At 39.5% G+C, this 21,552-nt stretch overlaps 1 protein-coding gene across 6 annotated transcripts in view; it reads right to left on the minus strand.

The window, feature by feature from the left end:
- Positions 1-21,552, minus strand: part of TASP1 (taspase 1) — a 100,588-nt gene that overhangs the window by 61,398 nt on the left and 17,638 nt on the right. For 5 of the 6 annotated variants that reach the window (XM_064146149.1, XM_064146144.1, XM_064146148.1 and 2 more), the window contains exons 5-7: positions 20,931-21,051; positions 16,762-16,846; positions 10,116-10,195 (exon numbers count right to left, since the gene is read on the minus strand). In XM_064146149.1, the coding sequence (XP_064002219.1) occupies positions 10,116-10,195; positions 16,762-16,846; positions 20,931-21,051 (286 nt within the window). The remainder of the gene's footprint in view (positions 1-10,115; positions 10,196-16,761; positions 16,847-20,930; positions 21,052-21,552) is intronic. The other variant, XM_064146146.1, reaches the window with a different exon arrangement.

Raw genomic sequence — 21,552 nt, forward strand, 5'->3', positions numbered from 1 at the left:
GACACACTGCTATGATACCTGCCCTAGGTGGTCCTGCTCTGCAGTGGGACTGGACTCAGTCTCTCGAAGTCCCTATCAATCCCCAACATTTCATGATTCTATGAGAAACACCTCAGGGTCTTATGTGCGGGGTGAGGAGGAGATTTCCTTAGTGAAATTCTTTTTCAGAGGTGGAGAAGGGTAATTACTCAGTATCATGTGTCCCATCACAAAGTTACTTATATGAATAAATGTATTAATTCAATCACTTTTATTCATTTTAGCATAGAATGTCATCTTTCCATACTGTGAGCAAAAGAGTCTATTGACACTTCCCCTAGAGTGGGCATTCTTGCACTCAGGCTACATTCAACTTTAGAATAATTATTATGACTAACTTTCATCTGAAAACTGAAGGTTTTATTTTATCAAGGACTGGTGAACAATTGCCTTTATTTATGGAAGGTGATTATCATTAGTGCTTATCAATTCCTCTTGGCAAAATAAAAATAACCAAAGAATGCCAGCTTGTAAAACATAACCTATCAATTTACCTTTTTACCTCTGACATTGACTTAATCAATCATCTGAAGTCAGACATAAACCCACAATGTCTTAAATCTTACATCTGACCAGGAAGTAAGGAAATATGACCCAAAGTAAGGAAATATGGACTAATAGCAAGTGAGGTCTGCCCTCCGTTTATTCCTGCCTTTGCTATGTTCTGTCTGTTGAAAACCACTATAAATGCCATTAAATTGGCTAATGTGCTGGTTGCTTTGTCTTGTTGTACTAGTGACAAAAGAAAGTAGAACACACAAGTGAGCTTCATACTGGAAGAATGAAAGGCAAATTTAAGGCTTTCTGAAAACATCCAGTAAATCTGGTCCTCGACAAATAGCGTATTATGGGATTTAAAGTTCAATAAAACATTTCATGAACTGAAAAGTTAATCCAGGATTCAAATGTGCATTGTTAATGATGCATAAATAACATGGAAAAATAACTCACTGAAAAGTTATTTTGAAAATAAGTGCTACATTCAAAGGGAAACTGTCTACAGACAGATTAAGTTCATAACTCTCATTAAATCTAAAACAAAAACTCAACTTTGTGATGTAAAAATGCTAAGAAATTTCATTTGTCCGAAATGACAGTATAAAAAACACTCTCACCTTCTCCAATAAGACAGCTTTTTCCAAGGTTGAGAAGAGGAAAAGGACACAAGAGTGTTGAAAAGAAGCATGATTTCCTAAAACAAATGCAATATATAGCTACACCAGCCTGACATGCCTAGGCCAAGAAGAAATGGAAGCAAGAGATGTAGATCTTACTGGCTGGGGAGGAAACTAAAAGTAATAAAAATAAATGGCTGTAAGGGAGTAAATTACATTTTAATTTGAAAAAAAATTGTATCACAGCCCATATGTAATGTTGTTGGAATTTGTGGAAATATATTCAGTACAACATCCTTGGATTTTACTCCAGAATGTAAAAGTTTACATGAAAATCAAATACGTGCTTTCAGATAAAAGTCCCTGACAATTACTTCCCTACAGAGTAAACAGCACCTATGCTGAAACTAATTTTTAAAAGAATTGAGCCTCAGGAGTCAAAGTACAACCAGCAATTCTCTTTTCCTTTCTTGTTCACATATGTACTGTCATAAATAAAACTACTTCAGAGATTCTGAGAAAGATTAAAAAAACCTAAAAACACAAAGAAAAGAGCAAGAAAACCTCCTCCCAGCTCTACAAAATACCCATCTAATAGTATTTAAATGCCATGCTCAAGCCTCATCCAGACTAAAGACATGAAGCAACTGATAACAGAAGCAGATCAGAATTAGAATATTGTTAAAATTTTAGTCTCCCATTCACAGTACAATCTCACATTTGCTCACATGTCCCTGCAATAAAGCATGGGCTGTCTGTCACCTTAAGAACAAGTAATCCTTAAGGACTCGAAAACTTGTTCTCTTCAATCCTGCAAGGTACCAACAGGATCTACCCACATATGCTCTGTACTTAAATGCATTGCATTTGGAGTCTGTGTCAGGCAGCAGAAGCACAGGGTGGAACACATGTTGTGGTGACAGCAGAGTGGTTGGAGGTTGAGGAAAGTATGGGGTAGCTGCAGAGAAGGCCCAGTGGCTGAGGAAAGAGCAGTTGGAAGTAGCTCCTACTCAACACTGCCTGAGAGGTTTGGATTAGTGGATGTGGAGTCACAATGCATGCTTGATAATATGACTTCTTTATAAATGCAGAAGACAGCTCTCACAGACACGTGCTGCCCAAAGTTAAGCCTGTTACAGACTTCCCAATTTTCAAAAGGTTCCAGTGTTACCAGCTACCCTGCTGAGAAACATATTAAAGGTCTTGTGGTCTTAACGCATTAACACAAGGTCTGTCTCCTGTATCAGCATGGCTAGACAATAAATGCAGCTTTTTGCACATCCCTGCCACCACAAAGAGATGAGAAAATACTTTTTTTTTCCAGCAAGCAGGTCAGAGGAAGAAAAAGAAAGATGACTGGTCTCTGAATCTGCTCAGAAATGCCATCTGTGTACCACTTGTATCTCATAAAATTTCCACATCATTACCTGTCTCTTGTACTGCTCTTGTTGGCACTCTGGCAGTCTGATCATTCCCTTTACCATTATACTATGTACGAGCAAAAATTTAGCCAAAAATGTTGACAGTTTTATTGGATCATGATAAGGTGACTAAGGAAATGAAAGACAGCTGTAGCCCACAGTTTACATAGCCCTTCAGAAATTCTTCCTAGTTGGCTCTTAAAAATTATTCAGAAAACAGAGGTAAAATTAGAGAGAAAATTAAGACTGTTTGATTTGTGGAGTTTCTGAAACTACTGAATTGCAAATACAGAATAAAATGCAAGAATAAGGGACACTTTTTTAAACAGTAATAAAATCAACACATATCTACATGTCAGTTCCCATACCGTATACTTTAAATAGGCCTGTAGCTGAAAGGTTGCTTATTACACCAGACTAACATTTCTTGGCCAAAGTTAATGCAAACTGTAGTAAAAAGCCCAGGCTTCCTTACAATTTCTACGCTTTCCTAAGCCACATCTATTCCCCTACATCTTTTCAGGGCGAGTTAAAATTTCAGAAAACAAATACAGATTTCCACCACCACTAAACTGCAAATGAAATTCAGAACAATCCCCAAACCTTACAATTTACAGTGGTGGAATAGCAATCTGGAGAGACAAACTCCAATGTTTCTATTAGCTGCATAACAGATTATTATGCAACAAAACATTATGCAATGTATGAGGGTTCAGCAGTCATTATTTAAAAGCAAACTGTTAACTGTAAAGTCTAAGAATACTTTAAAATGTTTGAAGTACAGAAAGAACTCTGACCAATCACATAGCACCCCCTGGCAGACATTTCTTGTAGTCAGTTGAGAAAAACAGAAAGGATAAGTTTCTGTATTTTATCTTGTTATTCTGTAATAAAAGAGAACACAACTATTGGACAGAAGCAAATTAAAAAGGAATACAGTAACAAATTGGTTAACCCACAGACATTGAAACGATCCAGTGAAGAATTCTGTTGAGCTGTTACTCAAACAAATGGCACAAATGAAAAGAGACAAGAACAAATTTCCTTTTAACAAAGCGACTTTAAATGACAAATTAACACCGCTTATGCTTGTGTTGAGTCCAAAGACTACCAGAGCTACTTTCCATGTTGCTGTACTTGAATAGAGACAGCAACAGGAATGGGGAGCAGAAATACCCTTGCACTGTGTGTCAAAAGCACGTTAAAAAAGGTAACTTCTCTTTCCCAGAGCACTACCATAACAAGAATTCAGGGTAAACTGTTACTGGACATAATACTTCTTACTACTTCCTAGAAATAAAGAAAGGATAAAAAAAAAAAAAACCCAAACATAAAATCTCTTTATTCCAACAAGCAGCCTTTCTTGCTCCTTGGGAGATTTTAATTCAAAAGCATCTCCTGGGTACTTCGGCCCAGCTTTTTCCCTGGCTAACTTACAGCTGCTCTGTTGGCTGCACGTAGCTGTTCAGATTTTACAACTGCAAGTGTACCTACAATCCTGTGTTCAGTTCCAAGCAGGATTTAAATAATTTCTGACTCTTTTTTTTCCTTTTTTTAATTACCAGTGAAACATATGCACTTACCATAACTCGTTTACTTTGTGTATTATGGAACAGAAGTGACAATTTTCATTGTTAGAAGACAAGCATCTTCTATCTGAGAGAAACCTCTTAGTTTCCTAAAATCAGATATGCCTTCCCCCAAACCCTTGAGTTTCTCTTCTGATCTTTCTCACTCTAGAAACAAAGAAACAAAACATGGTCTGAGGCACTACCCTGAGTCACTGACTGAACCTCACAGCATAGTTCCAGCAACATGGCAGATATTTTCCTTAATGCAGTAATAGTGGAGGAGAGAACTTGGGAACACGATGAGGTTTAGGAGTTTAGAGGAGAGGCAGACCGGGCAGGCAATACTGGTGGACAGGGAGGCATATAATGTCACTAAAAGAATGACAGTCTGCATGACACTTATGTAGAAAAAGGCTCTTGCTGGTTAAAGAAGCCATAAAGTGGAAGGCAACATCCTTCAACTGACAAAACTGCTTAAAAACTAGAAACCACCTTGGGAGTAAATAAATATCTTGCTACAAGCGAAATGCCACAGTATCTTATAGTAGCACTTCCTCAGCTCAACAAGATGGGATTTTACTGTTGACACTGTTACTCTAGGCAGTAAGAACACCTGAGTAACAAAGAATTCGGAATAGTGATCTGACAATAAAACAATGGATGATATTCAGCAGCCTCTAAACAATGAAAGTGTAGGTTTTCCATACACTTCATAGTTAAGTGGTAAAGTTTTCTGCAAATGCTAGAAATTAGTATGGGCTGAAGATGAAAGAACAATTTCAAGGCAGAAAATGGCACCGAAAACCTCCTTGTATGAAGGAGCCAGTCATGACTCAGGAATGTAGAATCTGGGACAGCAATAGGGTAGGGAAAGGGAAATAGATATTTGCTCTGTTCTTATATTCTTACTTTAGCATCATTTGTGACTATTCTTGGATTCCAGTTATCAAGATTTTTGAATCCAGTGCAGCTACTTTTGTTCTATTGTAGTATAACTTACTGAAGTACTTAGGTTCACTTCCACATTGTTACAGTTACAGGCTTGCTTCTTTCTCTTTCCCTTTGAAGACAATACTGGAAGCAACTCCAAGATGCTGTCTTACACCATGTTATTTTTGTGAAATCAGTTATTTTGCATCTACTATAGGTTGGACAGAAAAAAATCAGATATAATTACTATATACACAGAAAAGCTCATATATATAATGAATTTATACACTTTTAACATTTATCAGAGGTTGTATGATTCAGTAAATTAGAATTTCTAAGCTATAATTACACGCAACACTGATCACTTACAAAGCAGTCTCTCTAGGACAGCATAACAAAGCTCTAGTATAACGTAGTCTGGGCAAGAATGAAACTCTAGTGTGGGCAGGAATTAATAAATTAAATTTTCTTGCAAACTGTAGGCAACACAGTCAGATCATATTTCATTAAAAAAAAAATCCACCTACTCACTACACTGGAAAGTCACCACATTTCTATGAACAGTAGAAATCCCATTTCCTCACACACTTGGCAAACTGAAGAAGACAAAGCAGGTGAGCCTTGACATAATCTTGATGTAGTTTAATAAGCAACATGGTTTAAAACATCATTTCATTTTGGTGCTCAGATACTTCAATAGTTTTCAGAGAATTATGGAGTGTGACCACAAAGCTCAACGTGCAGCTCTCTTTGTAACTGAACAGAGAACTCCTTCCATGCAAAACCAGCCCCACAATCCCACAGCCTTACAGCATCTTTAACATGACCCTTCCCAGCACAGGGAAAAAAAAGCAACAAGACAGCATTGAGAATACATTTTCCACCTGCAGTACAGAGAAGCCAAAGCATATGCACCTAAGTCTCCCTGCTAATACTTACTGCAAGTACATGTTCAGTGTTTGGGTCAGGTAGTTTTACGGGGTTGGGTTTGGGTTTTGTAATTAAATTACTAAACATTTTCCTCATGTTTAGCAATTACTTCATTCTCTAAAGCTATTTAACAAGCCTGTTATCTCAAGCAATCTCTATGCCAGCTCTATCATAGAAACTGGAGCAAGCATGATGAAAAAAATCTCCTGCTTTTTCAAGTTTGTTACATTATTCAGTGCAATGTCTCATTTCAGATGAGATCCTCTGTAGTTGCCTGGAAACAACATTTCTCTTTAATTGCAATTTCTGAAGACCAACTTTCTCTCCCCCACTAACACTGGGAAAAAAACAATTTTGGCTTTCTTACATGTTAACTGTAAGACAGTACACAATTTCTTTTCAGCTGAACCAGTCCTGTGCTATCACACACAGTATAAATCATTACCTTCCAGCCTTACTGACCAGAAGTCTATGCATTAAAAGATTAGCTTTGCTAAGAGCTGGTATGAAATGAAAAGAATATCACTTTCTGTAACTGATTTTTCAGGTTTTTGTTTATTCTTTACTGTTGTTGTAGCTTTGTTTTAAAGAAAACAAACAATAAAATCTGACATACTAACATTAATAATTATTCTGCAAAATTGAGTTCACTGAAATGTTAGGAAAAATGAGAGTTTCAGCTGCTCAGGCAATCTTTCCCCAGATGTCTTTTAGTATGGCCAATAATACAGTCTTTATGTAAGCTAGTTGTGTTTTCCTAGGTATCCATTTTAGGCACTGAAATAGCAGACACCACTATCCTATCCTTTTTTGAGAGGGAAACTGAATCACAAGACTCTAACAGTCAAACATCTCTTTTTTGTAAGTTCAGGTGAATATAGACATATCATTTATGCTAAGGTCAAGTGACAGCACTACAGAACATCTGTGAAGATGTTACCCATGAGACAGCAATGTGCCCTTGTGGTCATGAGGGCCAACATCCTGGGATGCATTAACAAAAGTGCGTTCAGCAGGTCTAGCGAGGTTTTCATCCTCCTCACCTCTGCTCTGGTGAGACCACACCTGTGTCCAGTTTTGGGCTCCCTAGTTCGAGAGACAAGGGTCTTCTGGAGAGAGTACAACGGAGAGCTATGAGGATGACTGGGGGACCTGAAAATCTCTGCTATGAAGAAAGTCTGAGAGAACTGGATCTGTTTAGTCTTGAAAGGGATTGACAGGGAATCTTATTAACATCTATAAACATCTGAGGGGTGAGCGTCAAAATGAAGGTGATGGTCTCTTTTTGGTGGTGCCTACAGATAGGACAAGGAATAATGGGTACAAGCTAGAACACAAGAGGTTCCACCTCAACATGAGAACACACTACTTTACAGTGAGAGTGATAGACCACTGGAACATGCTTGCCCAGAGAGGTTGGAGTCTCCTTCTCTGAAGGCTTTCAAAACACCTAGATGTGTTTGTGTAGCCTGCCCTAGGTGATCCTGCTTTGGCAGGGAGTTTGGACTCAATCTCTGGAAGTCCCTTTCAACCCCTAACATTCCACAATTCTGTGAATTCAGTTTTATATCGTTTGCTCAGCCTTAAAAGGTGTGTCTGATTGTATCTCAGTCTCTACCACTGTTTTCTTTTCAGCATATCCTTCAATTATCCTACTCTGAAATCATTCTTCCAGGAAAACACATAGTTTGCACTACATTTTTCATAGTCACAGCCTGCTTCAGAGCAACATTTCATTTCTAGAGCAGGTCTACCCTGTGGAATGGCTCATGAAAATATTCATGTAGGCATGTGTGTGATGGTTTGGGAGTTACCCATTCCTCCTTATAAAAAAATCACCCAGACTGGACTCAGCCAGGTGGATGTTAAGGAATTAAGCTAAATTTACAGCTTAGCACAATACACAAGCATATATATACACAATATACACAAATATTTACAGGAATATACAAGTTAAAAGTTATACAGAAACACAGTACCCCTCCCAGAAATCAGAGTCCCCAGGAGGGGCTCCCATCCAATCTTCCACCTTCTTTCCACCCCTCTATCTTATCCAAGAGTCTGCCTTATGTGCAAGGTGAGTTGTGAGGATCAGCAAGGGGGGTTATAAGCAGTACGATTAGTTGGGTTACACAGCATAAGCCCAGGGAGAAAATCACAGACACTGACTATGATGGACAGAGACACTCTCTTATCCATGTTTGTGTCCTTACTTTTATACATCTCAGCAAGCCTGTGAGTGAAGTAGACATCACCACTCTTTCCTTTTCACAGCCTATAATCTAATTTCTCTCATTAAAATATTCCAATTTGCCTCAAACCTTTACAATGTATTTCAGTCTGTAAAACCTGCCTTGAAGTGAAGGTGGGGAGGTGAGAAGCAGAGTGGGGTTGGCAACTTCAATATCAGGTTTTTTTTTAATGGACATGGGAACAGCAAATAGCCTTTCTGCATGGACTGCACAACAGGATTAACAATCCTGATAACTGTTTTAATGCAAATTCTTTTGCTAAACACAAGTATGCTGAGTGCACTGAGAAGACAAAAAGAAAGCACTAGTGTTTTGGAGGAGTCTTGCGAAAATATACTGGCAAGGATTGTTCTTGTGGCATTTCTTCAGCGTAAATTCATAGTCTGGGTTAGGTACATCAAGCTAGCAGTAGTCATCCTTACTTTTAAGCCATAACATCTAGATTTGCTCTGACTAGGGTACATTTTAGCTAATTAGGCATCATGGGGCAATTAATGTTACAACCAAATCATCCATGTCACAACAGAAACACACTGGTACTAAAAACAATGGAAACTTTTGTGCACACAACCAGAATTACTCAAGAAACCTTCCTTCTGGATTATCTCCTACACTGAAGTAACAACTTAAAAATAAACCAATGACAAGCCAAACAAACCTTTAAATGTTTTTACACTGTCTAGTCACAGAAATAAAGGTGTGTTCTGCTTAACTGAGCCAAAAAATTGTTCTGCACATGCTGTTCTGGACAGCAGATTGAGAGGGCAAAAGCCTCAGTTACACAGAACTAGAAATCAACACTTCCTGTTGAAAATGAAATGTGTCATGAGCACATATGAAAACTGGCATGACCAAGTATGATGTAGCCACCATTTCAGGGGTTATATGTAGGCACTGAGTATTAGCAACTTCAAACTGCAATTTCTGGACGTTTATCTACATTTAGAATTAGACTGAATAAAACCCTTAAATGGGAGCCCAGGGTTTCAGTCTTTGGCTTAGGGACTTGTCATATGTATTTTATGTGGTAATGCTGTTTACTGTAAAACAAAAATGTTCTGTAGTATTCTACGTTCTCCTTTTTCTTTGGATAATGTTCTCTGATTTCTTTCCTGCCAAACTTCAACCGGAAGCCAAGGGCATGTTCTCACCTACAGCAAACTACAAACTGCAGTAGCACTGCATTTTCCAAAAGGGAAGAGAAGGAAAAGGAACCACATCCACTTTTCCATGGAAACTTTTAGCCTAGTTTACAAGCAGCATATCAATACAATACCATCACTTCTGTTACTTTTAGAAAATCTGTTTTTGTAAGAGACCTGACTACTGCTAATATACAGTATAATTTAAGTCCATTTTCTGGGTGGGGTTATTCCACTATATTAGTAGGCACGAAGCCTACCCAGGTAGAAAAAAAAGAAGACAAATTAATTTAACAGCCTGTTTAGATCAGAGCAATTCTGCACCAATCAGAGATGAGTATAACTGTAGAATCTGAGAGTCAAACTACCATCTCATAGCTGATATAATTCCAAGATGGACCACAACTGGAAATTTGTAGGACTAAGCTGTTAAAGAGCCTACACTTTAGTGAAAAAAAAGAAGTCTTTCATTATGGTTAATCCTACAATTACAAATTATTTGATGTTGCTAAGGTGCACCTGAAGTAATGGTTTATAATTCTTTCTAGTTAGATATTTAATAGAAAATTAGTAAACTTAAACCATCCTTATATACCATTACCCCATAAACTAGTTGAATGTTAAGAACAGTGAAGTGTTGCACACCTCAAAATATGAGGCATCATTTAAAGTGACTCTTTCCTGTTCTTCCTACTGACCCCACCAGTTTACTCACTTGTAGCCATGATACCTGGAGGACATGCTGGTATCCCGTGATCAACTGCCCATCTGTAAGCTCCTTCACCAACTAAAAAGCTAGGAGACACAGAAGAGGGAGTTTAAACAAAGCCATGTAACACATCCCCCTTTTCTTGCAATTAGTTTTTCTATTTAATTTGGTCATTTTAAACTTGTAAGCTGTCTACATTTCACAGCAATGTCAGCTAGAATTAAATCCGGCAATCTGTGTAGTTTCACTAAAAGACTATGCAGCTCTGACCTTTAGTATTGGATAAAAACAAGTGCTATTAGATTTGAAAGTAACTACCAAATAGCACTAGCTTTTAATTGCAGCTAAAACAGGACAGAATTGTCTAGACTCTTGTTCTCTAACAACTTAGTAAGATGCTGAAGACCAACAACACGGGATGAAATGAGGTGAGAATTCTAAGGAATTTCCACTATACTCAGGCAATGCTACAGGAATATTAAGAAGTATTTTCAGAAGTACAACACAAGCTAAAAATAAGCTTTACTGAGAAAAGCTCACAGAGCTTTACCAAGCATTTGCAAATGAGAGTAGTCTACTGAATTTTTAATAACCTTGCAAAAAAAAAACAAAAAAAACCAGCAAGCTGTGAAGTCATTTACTAGTCAATACCAAACACTTTACTGAGAGACTACACACTGCTGTGACAGTGAACGACGGCAAAAAAAAAGACACAGACTTGGAACTTCTAAAGAGAGAAAAAACAAAAACATGCCTCAATTAAATCAATTATCTGATTCCCTGAAAAAAGGAAATGTAGTAGTTGCACACTATACAATTCCAGAGAGCTGCTGAGCAGCAATACCAAAAACAGTAACAGAAAGGACAATCTTATCTTTGCATCCCTCTTCTGAAATAGGAGTAACAAAATTGTCTCATGGGCACCAGAAGTAATGACTGAGTATTTACAGCAATTTCAAAAAGCATTACAGAAACAACAGATTTATGAAAAGGAGGCTGAAGAAGTTATTTCAGCTATGAAGTAGTCCCTTGGGCCACACAGTACAATTATTTCTGAGAAGATTATAGATACAGTAAATTTGTTGGCACTAATGCTGATCTAAGTTTTCTTGACAGTGCAATAGCTGATACTGGCAGCTTTCAGTATGCAGTATTTAGAGCTGGTACGTTCTGTCTTCTCTGTGACTTTAGCAATAGATGTGTCCAGTCTTTTCCTACAAAAGTCTCAACAAGACTTTTGTAACAGTACTCTGCACTGGTTAGACCACACCTTGAGTACTGAGTTCAGTTCTGGGCACCCCAGTTTAGGAGGGACATTAAGATGCTTGAGCGTGTCCAGAGAAGGGTGACAAGGCTGGTGAGAGGCCTTGAGCACAAGCCCTATGAGGAGAGGCTGAGGGAGCTGGGATTGTTTAGCCTGGAGAAGAGGAGGCTCAGGGGTGACCTTATTGCTGTCTACAACTACCTGAGGGGAGGCTGTGGCCAGGAGGAGGTTGCTCTCTTCTCCCAGGTGGCCAGCACCAGAACAAGAGGACACAGCCTCAAGCTACACCAGGGGAAATTTAGGCTGGAGGTGAGGAGAAAGTTCTTCACTGAGAGAGTCATTGGACACTGGAATGGGCTGCCCGGGGAGGTGGTGGAGTCGCCGTCCCTGGAGCTGTTCAAGGCAAGATTGGACGTGGCACTTGGTGCCATGGTCTAGCCTTGAGCTCTGTGGTAAAGGGTTGGACTTGATGATCTATGAGGTCTCTTCCAACCTTGGTGATACTGTGATGACAGGTTTATCTAGATGAGAATTTGAATTGTTAAACATATTTCTTACTGTGACTAGTGCAGCTTCAGATAAATACTACTTATGCTGCAGAATTAGTTACCAGGTACTTTAGGAGAACTCAAGCATCCTTTATTAATTAAGCTAGTGCTTAATTGACAACCTGTCACTTTCACTAACTAAAGAAAAATGCAAATCACAACTGAACTTGAGTAACACTCTCCACTTATTGAAAGGAAAAAAAAAAGGTTTGGGATTTAAAACAGAAGTTTTCTCTCAGTAATACATTCTGAGGAAGTACATATGTACTTCCTGCTCAATAAAAGAATTTACACAAATAGGAGGAATAGATGGACAACCTATCAAGCTCAAATTTTGTTTTTCCATGTAATAACCTGAATAGCACAGGTCAGTCAGAAACACTGCATTTTGCAAGGAATCTCACAATTGAACTTTTAACACTTAAAACCACAGAAACAGTTACTAGTATTTATGAAGCACCCACGAACCTCAAAACTTAAGTGATATGATTTTCACTTTGCTCATAGTTGTGTCCTTGATTCCTAGGTTCCTCTCTCTGTCTAACATAGGCCAAAAAAAAGTTTTTCAGTTCTGGAAAACCATTATTCTGCTTCTACAGAATAATTAGATTACTTGAAACAAGCATCCAATTAAGGTCTCATAATACCACTGGGATCTCTACACTTTTCAGTTTGGATATCTTGAAAGGACAGCACAATCAGAGAAGAGTTAGAATTAACAGTTGACCAAAAAAGCCCAAACAAACACAACAGAAACAAATCAAAACCCAGCATCTCAGTGCTTTGTTGTCTGTACTACGTATATGGCATCTCATATAAAATGATAGGGAATTAGTTGGCAAGACACTCCTAAAGGACACAGAGGATGAACCCAGTTCTGCAGGTATCCAAATACATGCAATCTAACTAAGATTTAACACTCTTCACACCGCTTCTTGACTGTTCCTGTTCAGCACACAGCTCCACACACCACTGTACCAGCCACAGATGACAAGTTGGCAGGTGAGTAGGAAACAGAAGTATACCACTACGTATCTACTGTAGTTACTGTGAGAATCATCCATGTAACCATACAGAAAGGCTATAGCAGACAACAATGAACAAGGCACTACTTTAAGATGACAAACTCAAAATTCTCTCTAAACAGCTACCACCAAGCTTGATTTATTGGGGGACAGGGAAAAAGGGGAAATAAAGTCAGTGGGCTACAGAAAATAGTCAAAAACTCACCAAGTTTCAGAGGCCTTTATGGTAATTGAAAACACAAATTTCCAAAGGGAGGGGGTGAACAACAAAACAAAGGATGAATGAGTTTCTGCTCTGCTACTCTCAAAATTGGTTCTACAAACACAAGATAAAAAGAACTTTCTTGCAAATACATCAAGCAGAGTACTCTGTAGTTGTTACAGGCTCAGAAAACACAGAAGATGAAAACATCCTTCCAGCAAGGAGCTAGTGTTGGATGCACTCTCTAGTTACAACCAAACTGGACCATATTAATGGGAAATGCAAGTAAAAGTCTCTCACAAAGTCTTTTCGGGTAATTTTATCCAAGAACATAGTTATACTGGTGCTATCTCCTCCAAACAGGACCATTTCATTTGGGCTGTAGGGAGACAAGGCCACATCAAGCCAAACAGAAGCACCAGAAGATTACATTCATTAAAGATGGTCAAGGCAATCCCAATGTGACAAATGCACTTTCCAAGATTTATAATAAAATGCAGCAATCACCTTGAAGTTGTTTCAAGAAATCACTCTGAAGAAATAGAGAAGAGACATAAATGTTCACTACAGACACTTTCTTGACTACACATTATGTACAGCACTGTAAACAGTGAAACAATTACATATCCCTGCATACCCAAAGTGGGGAGAAAAAAAAACCTAAGCAGGGCTACTGAGAAAAGGATGCAGATATGAACTTTAGTATCAGTTCTTTGAAGTTCTAATAAATGAGATATTTAAGTGCAATTGTTACCTATCTAATAAAGAGTTGCAATTAAGCCTTTTCTCTTGGGGAGGTCAAGGCTTCAGTATAAGAAATTGGAAAATCTTCAAACCTATTACTCCAAAACATCTAATCCATTAAGCTGTGACCAAATACCACTTCCAAAGATCCACCCAGTATGCAGTTGTGCTTTCATTGGGTAAAGCTATACAACAAATGGGAATATCTTATATAATAATATGTAATATTTTCAAGTTCAGTGTTTTCTGTTCCTGAATACACAGGCAGAAAAAAAAAGACTAATAATATCAGGCTGAATAAGACAGAACACAGTGATTGAAGGACCTTAGAAGTTTCAACAGATGCATCATGCATTCAGGGATTCCCTATTTTAAACTTTTCTAATTTAATTTGGATGGTAGGATTCTGCATATTAAAGAAGATAACAAGGTATTGGTCCAGAACGACATACTCTACAGAGCACTTTAAAGTTGACACATCAATTAGGATATTTGATCACTCCATCCAAATAAGCTCACCGTCTCTGAATAAATGAATGCATAATCATTACAATTTCTGCTACTAAAAAATTGAAATGTACCACTTGAAGGGATTTTGAATTGCCACCACAAAACCGATTGCTTAAAATGGGTAAACAGGCCAAACTAGTTGCCTCTGTCTGGTCTTTGACAGACAAGAATGTCCATAATGCCACTTTTACTAATCTCACAGCTCCTGATTTTTCTCTTGTGTGGTCAAATGCTCTGGGCAGAAAACATTAAGCTAGCTTAGATCATTCTGCAGAAACAGATCATTCTATAGAAATAGTTTCTACCATTAGGTTTCATTAACAGGACAGGTTGTTAGGCTAAACACTGTCTGGATGATGTCCTGACACACTATTTGTCCAGGAGAATCAAGAGGAAACTTGCATACCTTTACAAATAAAAAGCAGACACTAAAATCATGACACTTGGTAGGAATGCCAAAGTGCAGCTGCTCTCTTGTTATTTGATTATATATATTCCCTGCTTGTGCAAGGATACATTTCAGTCCCGGAACAACATCATGCTGAAACCTGCCAGAAAGGCAAGGCATGAAACCATCATCACCTACAATGAACAGGAGCTCTATCATTCTGAACTTGGGATATCCCATATGAAGAGGAGCATCTGCCAGGGCAAGTCTAAAGCACAACCCATCACATCCCACTAGTATAAATTGTTCCCAGGGTAACTAATTTGCTCCAAAAGAAATGTGTGTTCAAAATCCAGAAAGAGGAAAAGGAAATGAAAGCATATATTGGGTACCTCAGGCCCACAACACTTGCATAGTAAAGTGCATGTGTTGTCTCCAAAGGCAGTTCACCTCTTGCCTTGAAAATTTAAGCTCCTTGTCTTCAAAAACACCTGTTAGCCAGGACCTTGCACAGGCTTTGAAAGGTTCAGTCTTGTCCTTTGAGGGCAAGAAGATATCCTTTCTTTTCCATCCAGTTCTTTTTTAAAATAACAGCAGCATAAACTAAGTCATGCAGTGACAGCAAAGATGCTAAAATGCCCAGGTGCTCTTCCTTGCAACAATCTGAGAAAACACTATGACAGTACAGACAAAATAAACCACAAATGCTTGGTTCTGCAGCTGACTTCAGTACTAGTTCTGGAACACCAAAAAACCCTACCTCATTTGACCCTCTAATGTAACTCAGCTAAACCCTGCTCTATCCTGACATTGGAAGAAATGAGCTTCTTCCAAAAAGTAACTGAACCTCATGTTCCTATTCCTTTGTAAACTCCTGCAAAAAGAAAGAGGTTCTCTCACTAATTACAGCTACTCCTTTCATCATTTAAAAGCGTTAAATGTAAAATCTGCTTACTGATAGCTTGGTTTCAAGATGGCTTTTTTGGTCTTTGAACTGCCTTTGCTACACAACAGAACAGAGAAAAAATGCTTTTCCTCATTGTTTAAACTAGAATACTACACCATCTAGCTACAGACCATTTGCCTAATTTTACAGAAGAATAATAAGATACTAAAGAAAGTGAAATTTAGCAACCTATATAGACACACATATTTTAAACTACATAAATGCTGCTTTACTGCATCTACAAATATTGTGGTCCAGTAGTTAACAAGTGGTAGCAAAACTCTGCAGTAGGTATGATAACTGATAATAGCAGTCAATTAATATGAATGAATCATTCGAGTTCTCTTCTTGATAATTCAAGCTGCTAAGGAACAGAAGATGCCTTTAGGAGTAAACAATTCTGACACATTTCTTGGATTCTTCCCAATATGATCCAATAATATTTAGGGTTGTTACACACTTAGTATAATAACTGAAATGGAAAAGGTAATTACTATCTCAGTAAAGGAGTTCATGCTTTCATTATTATAAATATCATTAAATCTATCTTTAAAATAACTTCCCCAGCTAGAACAAGAGAAAGTTACTAAACATCTTCACACTACAGCTGCAAAACAAAGAATGCAGGAAAGTAGGATTCTTTTGTCTACTTGTTAAAAACTACGTTGCCTTTTTTAAAGGTAGGTGAGGTGAAGGCAGCAAAATTTCATTTTAATCTTGGTTTAAGGGATTTGTCAAAACGTTTGAGTAACAAATGTAAGAATTCAGTATGAAGTAGTCAAAAAACACACAGACAGAAAATATTACAAAATGGTGTTGCCATCTACACTTCATTCTACTCTCAGCTTCAGGAAGTGCAGACAACATTTCAAGATCAGAGAACAAAGCTTATCTTCTTTTTAAATGCACACTATCACTGGTATTTGAACCAGCAGCAGCCTTCTTGGGATAAGCTATAACGTTCAGATAAAGCATGCAGTATAGATGAAAGACTAAAGTAAAGTCAAGCATAACAAAGCAATTACCAGGGTGGAATTCTGCCAGCAGAAAGTTTTCCCTTCTGTCCTTCACACAACAACCTATTTGCCACCGAAACTGGATTCTTGATTCCTGAAAAGAAATATTAGCAAAAAATGGGAACAAAGCATTAAAAAATATCTTTCCACATAGGGTTGTAAGTGTTCATTTTGGCATTTCCAAGGCTTTGTAAAGTCCTTAAGGAACACTTTATATCTCAATTTAGTAACAGCTTCAGCAGCTTTTCCTTTGCAGGTCCTACCAGCAGTGACAAGACCTTCTAATCAACCCAATCCCTTCCCTCTCTCTGTTTTAAAAATAAAAGGTCATACTGAAATATTCAGAGTGATCTACCACAGAAATCTCCAAATACATCTATGGCATTCTACAGGCCACAGATATTTTATGAACATTGATTTTTCAAGATGGAAAGAGCTTTCATTTGGATCTATCTGAACATAACAGGGATTATATCATTCAGGCTTACCTTTCTCTCACTCCCATATTTCCTCCTTCCCCATGGTTGGAAGAATATATTTTCATAGAATCAACCAGGTTGGAAGAGACCTCCAAGATCATCCAGTCCAACCTAGCACCCAGCCCTATCCAGTCAACTAGACCATGGCACTAAGTGCCTCACCCAGTCTTCTCTGGAACACCTCCAGGGACGGTGACTCCACCACCTCCCTGGGCAGCCCATTCCAATGGCAAATCACTCTCTCTGGGAAGAACTTCTTCCTAACATCCAGCCTATACCTTCCCTGGCACAACCTGAGACTGTGTCCCCTTGTTCTATTGCTGGTTGCCTGGGAGAAGAGGCCACCCCCCACCTGGCTACAATGTCCCTTCAGACAGCAATGAGGTCACCCCTGAGCCTCCTCTTCTCTAGGCTAAACAACTCCAGCCCCCTCAGCCTCTCCTCATAGGGTTTGTGTTCCAGGCCCTTCACCAGCTTTGTTGCCCTTCTCTGGACATGTTCCAGCACCTCAACATCTCTCTTGAATTGAGAGGCCCAGAACTGGACACAGGACTCAAGGTGTGGCCTGACCAGTGCTGAGTACAGAGGAAGAATATCCTCCCTTGTCCTGCTGGCCACACTGTTCCTGATGCAGGCCAGGATGCCATTGGCTCTCATTGTAACAAACATTTGTAACAAACAGGCCTTGAAATATAAATTTAAATTAAATAGTAAAATCAAATATTTACATGAGGAATGTATTATCGTGAGTTAGAATCATAGAATCAGTCAGGGTTGGAAGGGACCACAAGGATAATCTAGTTCCAACCTCCCTGCCATGGGCAAGGACACCCCACTCTAGATCAGGCTGGTCAAAGCCTCATCCAGCCTGGCCTTAAACCCCTCCAGGGATGGGACCTCAACCACCTCCCTGGGCAACCCATTCCAGACTCTCACCTCTCTCATGGTGAAGAACTTCCTCCTCATGTCCAGCCTGAACCTACCCATTGCCAGCTTTGCTCCATTCCCCCTAGTCCTGTCACTCCCTGATAGTCTCAAAAGTCCCTCCCCAGCTCTTTTATAGGCCTCGTTCAGGTACTGAAAGGCCACAATAAGGTCACCTTGGAGCCTCCTCTTCTCCAGACTGAACAGCCCCAACTCTTTCATTCTGGCCTCATAGCAGAGGTGCTCCAGCCCTCTGATCATCCCAGTGCCCCTTCTCTGGACATGCTCCAGCATCTCCACATCCCTCCTGTAATGGGGGCTGCAGAACTGGATGCAGTACTCCAGGTGGGGTCCCACCAGAGTGGAGCAGAGAGGGAGAATCACCTCCCTTGACCTGCTGGCCACACTTCTCCTGATGCAGCCAGGATCTGGTTGGCCCTCTAGGCTGCAAGTGCACACTGCTGGCTCATACTGAGCCTCTCGTCCACCAGCACCCCCAAGTCCCTCTCCTCAGGGCTGCTCTCCAGCCAGTCACTGCCCAGCCTGGACTCGTGCTTGGGGTTGTCTTGACCCAGATGCAGGACTTTGCATTTGCTCTTGTTGAACCTCATGACGTTGGCTTGTGCCCACCTCTCCAGCCTGTCCAGGTCCCTCTGGATGGCAGCCCTTCCCTCCTGTATGTCTGCTGCACCACACAGCTTGGTGCCATCAGCAAACTTGCTGAGGGTGCACTCAGTGCCTCTGTCCATGTCACTGACAAAGATGTTGAACAAGACTGGTCCCAGGACTGATCCCTGAGGGACTCCATTTGTCACCAGCCTCCTCCTGGACATGGACCCATTGACAGCCACTCTTTGGGTGTGGCCATCAAGCCAGTTCTTTGTCCATCTCATGGTCCACCCATCAAACCCATGTGTCACCAGCTTGGAGACCAGGATGTGGTGTGGGACAGTGTCAGAGGCCTTGCTCAGGTCCAGGTAAATGACATCAGTTGCTCGCCCTTCATTTATTAATGTTGTGACCTGTTCATAAAAGGCCACCAGGTTTGCCAGGCAGGATTTGCCCTTGGTGAAGCCATGCTGATTGTACCAAATCACCTCTTCACTATTCTCCTGTCTCAGTAGTGCCTCCAGGAGGATCTGCTCCATGATCTTCACAGATAGAGTGATTTGCCATTGGAATGGGCTGCCCAAGGAGGTGGTGGAGTCACCATCCCTGGAGGTGTTAAAAAAAATACTGCATGGGGCACTTAGTGCCATAGTCTAGTTGATTGGATAGGGCTGGGTGGCAGATTGGACTGGATGGTCTTGGAGGAGTCTTCCAACCTGGTTGATTCTATGATCTTACTGGGAACAGAGGTGAGACTGACTGGCTTGTAGTTCCCCAGCTCCTCCTTCCTACCTTTTTTGAAAATGGGAGTTATGTTTCCCCTTTTCCAGTCAGTGAGGACTTTTGGAATATGATAGAGAGGGGCTTAGCAACCTCATCTGCCAGTTCTCTCAGTACCCGTGGGTGTATCACATCGGGTCCCACGGACTTGAACACTTTCAGGTTCTTCAGGTGATCATGAACCTGATCTTCACTTATGATGGGCAGTTTTTCCTTCCAGTCCCTGCCATTACCTTCCATGACTACAGGAATGTGGCTGGAGGCCTTTGCAGTGGAGACTGAGGTAAAGAAGTCATTGAGGACCTCAGCCTTTTCCATGTCACTTGTGACCATTTCACCTGTCTCCTCTCTGAGGGGGCCCACACCTTTCCTAGTCTTCTTTTTACTGTTAATATACCTGTAGAAATTCTTGATGTTCCCTTTGACCTCCCTGGCTAATTTCTATTCAAACTGTGACTTGGCTTTCCTAACCAGACCTCTAGCTGCTTGGGCAGCTTCCTTATATATCCCCCATTCTAGCTGTCTAGCTGTTAATAGTATTTTAAGATAAAGTGCAAAGCTTGACATGCTGTAAGAAGAGCTACTCAAAAGTAAAAAAGTTGTCCAATGTACTTATAATGAAAGTTATAACAAAAGAACAATCCCTATTTGGAACTGTATACCTATATGTGTTTGGTACTGAAAGCTAAAACTAGACAGAAAAAAGGAGAAGCAAATTAGTTTTCAGATTAAGTTAAATCCCATAGACAAATGCATGTAACTTTATAACTGTAACACACAGAAGAGGAAATGTAACTGAGCATGTAAGAGAAACTACAATGGGAAAAAAAATCTGCTGTACAAGACATTTTATAACCCAAGCAAACAGCTCAACAGATGAGCAGCTCTGCCCACTCCCAAGAACACATGACAGGCTTCAGTGTGGAGATTGGGACTTACAAAGCCTTCTGACACTACATAGGAAACTTCGGACCCCTGGAATCCTAATTTGGCCAATTTAGCTAAGAAACAAAAATATTACAGAATTCAATCATAAGGTAAATTGATAAGTTCTTTGAGGAAACAAATAAAGCCTAATTTAAATGTTTGTCATGTTTTAATTGTTGCATTTTAAAGCTTTCATTTTACTAATTTATGTGAGCAAACTCACTCCCACTGTGAATATTGTTTTCTATCATAGAATAGTTATGAAACAATTATCAGAGAACTAGTAAGACAATATGTTACAGAAAGCAAATTAAGACAAAACACTACTTCAGGGAGCAGTAATGTCTCCCCCTTTTTTAAACAGGACATTATTTACAATGTGTGTGTGTCCTTCCAAAAAAATTAATTGATCTTTGCACTTAAATCAGTAGTTAGCTTAAGAATGTGTAGTTAACATACCACTCAGTGCTCCAACTGCTCCAAAATTTAATGATTTTCCATCCATTATACTGGCATCACATTCTATCTCACCCAGAAGGTTTAGGTTAGACCCCAATCCTGCATTTGTAAAAGGAGAATCCTAGAAATAAGAATAAAACACTGTAAGGCCACATCCGTCACACACTAGCCCAGCACTATCGTACAACTGATCTGATGACACCACTCTTGGTATGGTTCACTTTCTTACTCTAGTAGTTTCATCCGTCACAGAAAAGCCAGCAATTTGAGCAGGACATCTCAATTAATTTGTAATGAATAAAGGAAAAGGGAGAGAAATCATGGAAATGACAGTCACTCAGCTTCTGTTAACTTTGAAAGGCGCAAGTAGTGAGTAAGTTTAAAACCTGCTCTGCAAGATGTTGATTTTAATTCAGAGATATTTCAAGTGTTCGTGTTTGAGTCACTAAGACACCATCTTCCTGAAGAATCATGCATACAGAATCCATGATTAATACACAATCATGAAACAAGACTGTAATCTCTGTTAATTTTATGCTACTCACCTTTATTTTCTGCCTTTTCCTTCTGCATAAAAGAAGAAGGAAAATATTTTACCCCATTTTATCCCACACCAGAACAG

Source organism: Pogoniulus pusillus, chromosome 7, assembly GCF_015220805.1.
Source record: "Pogoniulus pusillus isolate bPogPus1 chromosome 7, bPogPus1.pri, whole genome shotgun sequence".
In the NCBI taxonomy this organism is placed as follows: domain Eukaryota; kingdom Metazoa; phylum Chordata; class Aves; order Piciformes; family Lybiidae; genus Pogoniulus; species Pogoniulus pusillus.